General features: G+C 36.9%; 1 protein-coding gene across 2 annotated transcripts in view; it reads right to left on the bottom strand.

Moving 5' to 3' along the window:
- Positions 1–403: 403 nt before the first annotated feature.
- The window catches only part of LOC109050137 (gastrula zinc finger protein XlCGF8.2DB-like), a 28,542-nt gene continuing 19,711 nt past the window's right edge, over positions 404–9,234 (bottom strand). The window contains exons 1-2 of one of the 2 annotated variants that reach the window (XM_042743130.1): positions 5,455–5,892; positions 405–1,915 (exon numbers count right to left, since the gene is read on the bottom strand). In XM_042743130.1, coding sequence (XP_042599064.1) covers positions 1,095–1,915; positions 5,455–5,539 — 906 coding nt within the window. In that variant the 5' untranslated portion in view covers positions 5,540–5,892 and the 3' untranslated portion in view covers positions 405–1,094. Of the gene's footprint in view, positions 1,916–5,454; positions 5,893–9,234 lie in introns of those variants that run through there. The other variant, XM_042743131.1, reaches the window with a different exon arrangement.

Below are 9,234 nucleotides of genomic sequence, written 5' to 3'. Positions count from 1 at the left end.
CCCATCATGTGCACCTTCTACAGAGGCACCATCGAGAGCATTCTGACCAGCTGCATCACTGTGTAGTATGGCGCCTGCAACGCGTCCTGCCGGAAGACTCTGCAACACATAGTGAGAGCAACTGAGAAGATCGTTGGTGTCTCTCTCCCCTCCCTCCAGGACATTTACGGAACCTGTCTCACCTGTAAAGCCCTCAGCATCGCAGGTGATCCCACCCACCCGTCACACAGCTTCTTCAATAAGCTCTTTGCACTACAATCATTATATCTGCACTGTTTCTTTACTTTACTGGTTTGCACTCTATCTGCCATGTGCCTTGTGCTGCTTTACTTATCTTTATTTTTTACATTACCTATTTGTATATTTGTGTAGTTGTACTTTATATTTTATCTGTATTTAATGTTCTACTGTTAGTGTTATCTGTATGCACCAAGAGTCTGAGAGTAACACAATTTCAATTATTTGTATGTATGTACTGTACATGTGGAAGAATTGACAATAAAGCAGACTTGACTTGACATGCATGGTTTATGCACACACGTAACAGCAACACACAAAGACAAAATTTTAAATCAATAATCAAATTTGAAACAACTCTGCATAACTCTGTACAACTTAAACTTTTTGCGCATGTACCAGATAAGATCAAATATAAATAACTTTCATATGTGTAGAGCAGGGAATTTTCTACAGCAATGCTTTGATATATGGACAGCAAATTTTACTTGTGTCATTGTTACATTACTCTGACCACGCAACATCAAATTAATAGTGGTTTTTCAGCCATTTTGCATACAATCATCTTAATGTGTAATTTAATTGCTCATTGTGGCAGTTGTTATTATGGCCAGCCATGCTTGCCTTATCATGCCTTTTTTGTGCTTGGCCCCGTAATTGCTGCTTGCAGCTATATTTTATATCTGAAACTCTTTTTCAGAGTGGTCACATAGGAACAGTTTCTCTCTATGAAGATATTAAGGTTTCCTTCATCTGTAAAACTCTGTTCGACCATGTGCCAGTCCTGTGGTCTTAAGGCTTGTTTAATGTAAAAAAATAAGAGTGATTTATTCATGCTTGTTAAGGCGTCATGATATCTAAAATGGTTTCTTTCTTGAGTGAATTCTCATGTGGTAATTAAGAGTCACTTGACGTCTGAAACTCTTTCCACACAGAGCACATGTAAACGGCTTCTTTCCCGTGTGAATGTCCATGTGAGTCTTAAGAGATCCTTTTCGTGAGAAGCTCTTCCCACACAGTTTGCAGGTGTGAGGGTTTTCTCCAGTGTGAACTCTCATGTGGGATTCAAGGGACTGTTTATGTCTAAAACTCTTTCTACAATGAGAGCATCTGTAAGGCTCCTCTCCAGTGTGAATTCTCATGTGATTCTTGAAGCTTACTTTATGAGCGAAACGTCTTCCACACTGCTGACATATAAAACAATCCTCTCTTGAGTGAATCCTCATGTGGGAAACAAGGGTGTCTTTATGTGTGAAACTCTTTCCACACTGATCACATTTGAATGGTTTCACTCCGGTGTGTATTCTCATGTGGGAAAGAAGAGCTTTTTTTTGTTTAAAACTCTGTTCACATTGAGGGCAGGTGAAAGGCCTCTCTCCTGTATGAATTCTCATGTGGCTTTTAAGGTTCCCTGTTTGATTGAAACTCTTTCCACACTGTTGGCATGTGAAAGGCTTCTCTCCAGTGTGAATTCTCATGTGTACTTTAAGATTTCGATGATTACTGAAACACTTTCCACATTGATGGCAGGTCTTAGATTTGGTCTTCTGGGGTCTTTTTCGTGAGGACATCTTTTCAGTCTTTATGCATTTTTTTCCGGTTATGAAATCATGATGTTCCTCATATTGATCTTCCATTTCATTCAGTTCTTGACTCTCTTCTTTCAGTGACATCAGGTCTACAGTTAAAAAAGACAAATACTTGTTAAACCCACACTGGTTTCCATTAAAATTGTACTATTATTACACTGATCAGTGATTATACATTCCACACATGAACCCAAACACCCCGGAACGGGATTAAATCCTAAATTATCGCCATGACAACAACCTCTACTAAAGGAAACTGTTCAAACTGAAAAAGTCCAAACGGTATGTGAGTGTGAGAATTTTGGGCTAGTTCGCTGTTTTTTTCTTGCAAGATCTGGCAACAAGAGTAAGGAAACACTTGTACCTCTTTCCCTGTAATTTCTTGCACAGATTAAACTTGTTCTTATCTGACCATCATCTGTTCGTATAAGTGAATGAAAAGGTATCATGTAAATCACAAATACAGTATGGGGTACCACAAGGCTCAGTATTAGGAGCGTTCCTGTACATGCTACCATTGGGAGATATCATTAGAAAACATGGTGTTAGTTTTCACTGTTAGGGAAAGTGAAAGAAAGTGAAAGTGACAGTGAATAGGAGTCAAACTCTCTAACCATTAGGCCACGACTTCCCCAGATGTAGGCAGTTGTAGGCTGATGATACTCAGCTTTTTTTTTTCAGATTTATTTGTGGCCTGACGAAACGTACCAAATCACAAAACTGTTGACATACAACTTAGTAGGAGGAAATTACTGTCCATCCAATTAAAAAAAAAAAAAAGTGCAAACATAGGTTTTAATTATTGGAACAAAAAACTATGCACGCAATGATCTAGAAGACTGTCTAACACTTGATGCCTGCTCTGTCAAGTCTTCGGCATCAGTAATCTGGGTGTGCTAGAAGAAACAGTTGAGCGACAGATAAGGACAGCAGTTTGTAAGTGTTTTGCCTCGTTTTCTCATTAGACTACTGCGTGATCGTCGTTGCTAGGAAAACTTTGCTTTAATTACTGTGTGTCTTACCCTGGATAAAATACGTGTGAAGTGGCGTTTGGTTTTGCGTTTGCCTATCGCGGGACTGGCCAGTTTCGGTCTGCTAAATAGAGAGGCGTGACAAGCTGACTTCAATCACAGGTAATCAGGCAAATATATAAGTGGTAGGTGTCACCGCGGCAGCCCTCGTGTGAAGCCTCCTCGTGTGAAGACCGACGAGTGTAAAGACCATCGACTCTACCTGCGCGACTCCAACGAGCAAGGACACCAACAGGGCACTTGAGTATTGCTTTTCTCCCCTTCACTTTTTGTACAGCTCGTCCTCAAATACTTATTTTGCTCACTTGTACTCACTATGTGCTTTCAGATCTCTACTATCACTACTAACACTCGGAGAACACGCTATGTACGTCGAAGGAAGGCCTGCCTGACAAATCTAAGGCCTGTCCCTCTGACCTCTACTACTACACTCTCTATTCCAGTTGGTCTCTGGAACTGCCAGTCCGCTGTTAACAAAGCAGACTTCATTTCTTCTATTGCTACTCATTCCGGTCTCAGCCTCATGGCACTGACTGAGACTCTCTGCAGGACAGTGGCCCTCCAGATTGGAGTTCGATACATGTGGTTTAGCTCATTAGTACTTGATACTTGATCAGTACTCTTCTCGCATTATAGTCTCTGCCTCAGATGTCAGGCCAAAGGACCGTTCCACCTGGAAACAAAGATGCCGTGATGCCAAATCCTCTCAGGAAAGAAGAAAGCCATTGTGTTTACAACTGTGACGACGAGCACTTATCAGGATCAACTAAACACTGGACTTTCAAAAGTAGGTGAAAAATGTAAAGTATGCAGCATAGAATCTTTAAAATACCGGTCTGTTATAGTGGCGACATTTCCACGCCTCAAAACGTGACCCTGACCATTTGATAATACCTAGAATATCAAAATCAACTACGGGCGGCAGATGCTTTTACTATTTAGCGCCCAAACTCTGGAACATTTTACCTAGCGTTGTTTGGGAGGCAGACACACTCTGTCAGTTTAAATCTAGATTAAAGACCCATCTCATTAACCTAGCATCCACATAATACACTATCACATTTATATAATTCAAATCTGTCAACGGAGATCATGACCTGCAAAGAACTCGTCAACTAGACCGTCATCAGCACAAATCCTCAGCAAAGACCATGAGAATCATATTAAAACACAGCCCTTTTGTGGCCAGTTTTGACTCCTTCACCATGTGATTTATTCAATATGCAAGCGGTTCTGGCCTCCTAATGGAGTTTGGGTTTCTTGCCACTGTTGCCTTTATCTTGCTTAGTTGGAGACACTTAATATTTGGCAATATTATTGACTTGACTGGACAGACACTATTGGAAGAGAGCTGAGCTGGACAATGACATCACTATTTTCTCCATAGTTGATTGATAGATGAATTGAACTCAGTCCATAATTGATGGACTTTACACAGTTATTGAACTGACCTCAGCTGAACAATAAACTTGTTTTTTAGAGCTGCTTAACAGCACTCAACTGAATTCTGTTTGCATCTCTGAATCATTATTCTCTTGTTTATTTTCTACTTTAAAGCTGCTTTGAAACAATCTATATTTTATAAAGCATTATATAAATAAAAGTGAATTGACAAATTTAGCTGCAGTGTGTACATGGCTAATATGACAGTGGTTTTTATTGAAAATACAACAATGAACTGTAAAACCAAACAGCCAAATTCACTAAACAAGTTAATTTCATTCAGATATTACTGAAATAAATAATATAATCTTTACAGAGTTCACATGACTTTCAGGCAGAACTCAAACTGAATGTTAGAGCAGATTTCTAGTTCCCAGCATTTGCTTTAGGCTGTACAAGGAGGTAATGACATTATTTCACGTTTTTACACAAGACAAATATAGGGTAGAGCATAGAGCCTCTGGTTTAATGCTACCTTCACGTGCAATCAAAATTATCGTAAATATGAAATTGTTTGCGAGGTATTTCTACTGTTATTAATTGTACATTAAGAAATATTCTAATGCTTATTTTTCTTTTTTGTATTTTGCTACATTTTTTTTTCATGTAGCTAGGCAACCACCGAACCAGTTGTCTAGTGCTCTAAAATCTTAGGTTTGCTATTAAGTAAACTGCTATATTAGCAAAAACTTAAAAAAATACAGCTCCAGATGACCCGACAAAGCCAGCACTCTCCATTCATTCAATTGGACAATGGAAAACCAGCAAATGACATCGGGTGCTTTTGCCCTCAAAGTTGATTTTTTTTTTTTTCAACTTCAGACACAGCGCAAAATGCTCACTGCCAATAAAAAAAACAATTAAGAAAGGCGCCTCTCACTGCATAAAACACATTCTGTCTGATCAGGGCCTAATCCATTAACATTGTTGCTGAAAAAAAATGGCACTGCATACGCACTGCAGGCGGAGTATGTGTGAACCTGGCGTCTCACATCTATTGTGGTCAAGTGATCTCGACTCGCTTCGTGTCAAATAAAACCACTTTAATAAAGACACTCATGTGACATTCTTCAAAAATATCATTAATTTCTGTAGAGCTGGACATTTTAATTAGGATCAGATGAGTGAGTTCAGCTTTGAGAATGAAAACCAACCTGTGTGTGTCTCAGTATCTTCATGTTTGACTCTGAATGTGTCTTCAATCTTCACGTCTTCTCTCTCCTCTTTAATAAACTCCATCTTTATAACAGTGTGTGTCTCAGTCTCTTCAACAGGAGCCTCTCTGTGTTTAAGATCAGAATAATTAACACATAATAAACCCAATCTAAATCTCTGGGTGCGTCTCAATCAGCTCCCTAGTTCAGTAGTCAGCACACTAGTAAGGGAGTCAGTCAGAGTGAGAGTTAATGGACTTATTACCTAATTGTTTATGCGATTTATATTTGGTAATTAATAACTTGTCATAAAAGTCGTATAGGCCTAATTAAACATACAAGGTTCTATAATTTTTTTTTCCATTTCTAACACTTGTACATGCATTTATAAATTGCATAAATAATGTTATGAGATTAAAGTTTAATATAAATAAATATGAAATGATAGAAAAAGAATTAAGCTTTTAAATGTGAAGCTAAAAGTACCGTAGGTTGCGGCAAGCAACTCTTAATAAGTGAGTCACTGAGCCATTTATTCAATTGATTCTTTCAAAATGACTGATTCATTCAGGAAGAAGTAAGAAACGGTTTTTAAAATGAACGAATCCGTGAATCATTGACTCACCCGATTTGTTCGAAACGCAGATTGATTCAGTAAGGAAACACCTGCAGAGATGCTCAACATGGCTTTGTTTAGAACAATTTACTTTTACGAAATAGAGCAAAAAATAACTTTTGAAGCCTAAACAAAAACGTCATAACCTAAAATCTAAACCCAAAATAAAAACGACAGAACTTAAAAGCTACCACGGTATAAACAAACCACATAACCACGGTTGCTTGACTTCAGCGTCACCAGCACGCTTCCCACAACTTTATCAAACTTATTTTTAACACGTTCAGTGAAAAGGATTTGCTCTGTATATGAATTTTAATCCACGCTACATGAACCTTTTCATATAAAAACTGGAATAAATACAAAACTAGAGCCAAACGAAAACTGAAATGAGACGTTAATAATAAATAGTATAATGAATAAATTAAATAATCATAACTAAAGGACCTATGAAAGCACGTATTTCTGTACATTTCAAAATAAGGTGCATTAAAGTGAATAAATCTCTGAATAATATAAATATTAAAATAAAAACATGCCTCCACTTACTATTCAATAAAATTCTAGTGCATTTAATCTATTAAAAACAGGATATGGTAAGATTAAATTTACATTAAATTTAAAGTACCATGTTTCAGCAATTGTTTTGTTAGGATGGGTACACAAAATGTTATTGGAACATTTCACGTTAAAGTTTTTCTTTTATTGTGACTAAGTCGGTAAATGTAGTGTTTACGTGGAATAATCGTAATATGAGTTTAACTTATGAACTCACAGTCTCCGCATCGGTAGGAAAGAGATAAAATGAGCATAAAACGCGGTGAACTATTAACTGGTTATTGTACAATTAATTGTACTATAAATCATACACTACAATTGGAACATACTGTCAATTAATAAGCTGTTCGGCGTGATGATGTTTAATGTCTCCGACAGCGTCTGTAGTCCCATGTAGCATTTCGTTAGCAACCGTAACGTTACAGTTTAAAAAAATCAGGAGTGGGGTGTAACTGGTGGGTTTTGTGTCGTAGAATAAAACGTGAAAGTATCTTGAGCCTGTGTGAACCACGGACCTTATTTTAGGGCTTTAACCAAACTCCCATTCAGAAAACCCACTGACTCTGGGACGATGTTGTAAACTTGCAACAGAACACATTAATATTGTTATTACAGATTTAATCATTATTAGTCTTTCTTGACAGCTCTTACAGCTCTTACCTGGATGGGATGAATTTGCATTATTTTATTTTATTCATTTGCTTAAATTAGGGATACATTATTATGCAATTATTTTCCCCATTTTTATCTGAACAATTTAGCTTTTTTCAACTTTTTAAAATACCAAATTGTTTATGACATGATTATTTATTATGTATACATTTATGATTAATATAAATTAATAAATAGGGTCAAACATTAATTAGAATCTATTAATTCATCTGACTAATCATGTCTAAAAATATAATATGTATGTCTACCAAGCTCAAATCGCGTCCCGTGTTGATTTGATTTTACCTTTAAATATCGGACTTGTTTCAGCCCTGTTGGCCAGTTCACCTGTCAATCACGAGCCTCAGTGGGCGGGTCTTGTTCGGAGTGAACGATGACGTGATCAGTCGGATGTGCAGGTGCAAATCTGATTTTAATGAGCATGAAAACTCAGTGCTGATTCGTTAGGGGCATAGCAGTGAGAATATTCCTGCTTGATAGTGACTAAATTATTCTTTATACTGAACTGATGGGAGCGAAATGAGACGACGTCTTTTTTCTATTGTCCGGATGCGCTTTACAAGCACAAAATAATGTTCGTTGATGTTAGGTGAAGTATTACAGTGTCACGTTCAATAACGAGTAAGCAACTCTTCATTTACAAATCGATTGAAACACGTGAAATACTTAAAAACACAAACCTTTCTTCAGCTGAATCACAACAAACGCAGGAGCGCGGCGCAGCCTTGTGACGTCACACACGCACGCCACAATAAAAGTCCTGAGGCGTTTCTCAAAAGCAGTCCAGTCGTTTCTCAGGTGGAGCAGCGTCACATGACCTTCACTTGACCTCTTTGTATACCTTCTCGTTTTTATATTTAATGTATTAAACATATAAGTATTAACATGTGCCTAATATGATGCTAAAAATGTAATTACATACGAAACAACTGCGTCTTTCAGTTTTCAATTTAAATAAAAGAAGTAAATGAATTCATTAAATAATTGATTGAAACGGAATTAATTTCAGACAGTATGCTTAAAACACAGCTGAATAAATACACATAGTCTCCAGGAACCCTTACAAAAAAATCCTGCAGGCCCTACAGACCACATACCTGCATATTCCTACAGGATCCCACAGGATGTTCCTGACCATTTTCCTGCAGGACTCCTACACAATCCTACAGGAAATCAAAAGCATTAGCATTATTGTTCAGTTCCTGTGGGATGTCTGCAGAAATCTTAATGAATTATTATGTATAGTCATCATGTTGGACTGCTAAAGGGATAAACACTCATTAAAACCAATATAACAAAAAAATTTTAAAAAATAAAAACAAAAACTAAAAAAAAAATATCAACAACAAGTAAAAAAAGACTTCAGAAAATGTTAATTATGAATTATTTATTAGTCAAAAGAGCTTAAAGATAAAATGAGACAAGTGTGAAGAAAATAAACACTCTGAACAGAACATGGCCCATCATTCTTCAGAAACCAATATCACTGGACTCTGGAAAAAAAGAGAGAGAGAGACATCTTTGCCTTAACTTAGTTAATAAAATATGCATAATTACATGCATATGTTACAGTGAATTTGCCCTCACCTCTTAAGTGCTTCACCACTCAGTGTTGCAGCGTAACATTGTCCTTCTTATGTTGCCTGAGAAATATGTTTTTTTCTTCAATTTTTTAAGCAACAGTGTGTCATTTTGTGTTGAGAGACAAAATTAAAGTCACAGAACAACAAAAACAAATGCAATGTCACTTAATATGCAGTCTTTGGGGTCTTTTTGACCCGCAAATGACATTTGCTAAAATGTAGAAAAATGTTCTATTTGTCCAAATGGAATGAGACTTTGTAAAATGGTCAACACTTTCTAGATCTACAAATAAAAAACCAACTGCAAAGATATTTTGATGTTATGTTAGTGTGAAAATAAAGTCACACTCA

This window comes from Cyprinus carpio, chromosome B17 (genome assembly GCF_018340385.1).
Source record: "Cyprinus carpio isolate SPL01 chromosome B17, ASM1834038v1, whole genome shotgun sequence".
Classification (NCBI taxonomy): Eukaryota; Metazoa; Chordata; class Actinopteri; order Cypriniformes; family Cyprinidae; genus Cyprinus; species Cyprinus carpio.
Note: the sequence above shows the minus strand (reverse complement) of the source record. Positions and strands in the feature narration are given on the sequence as shown.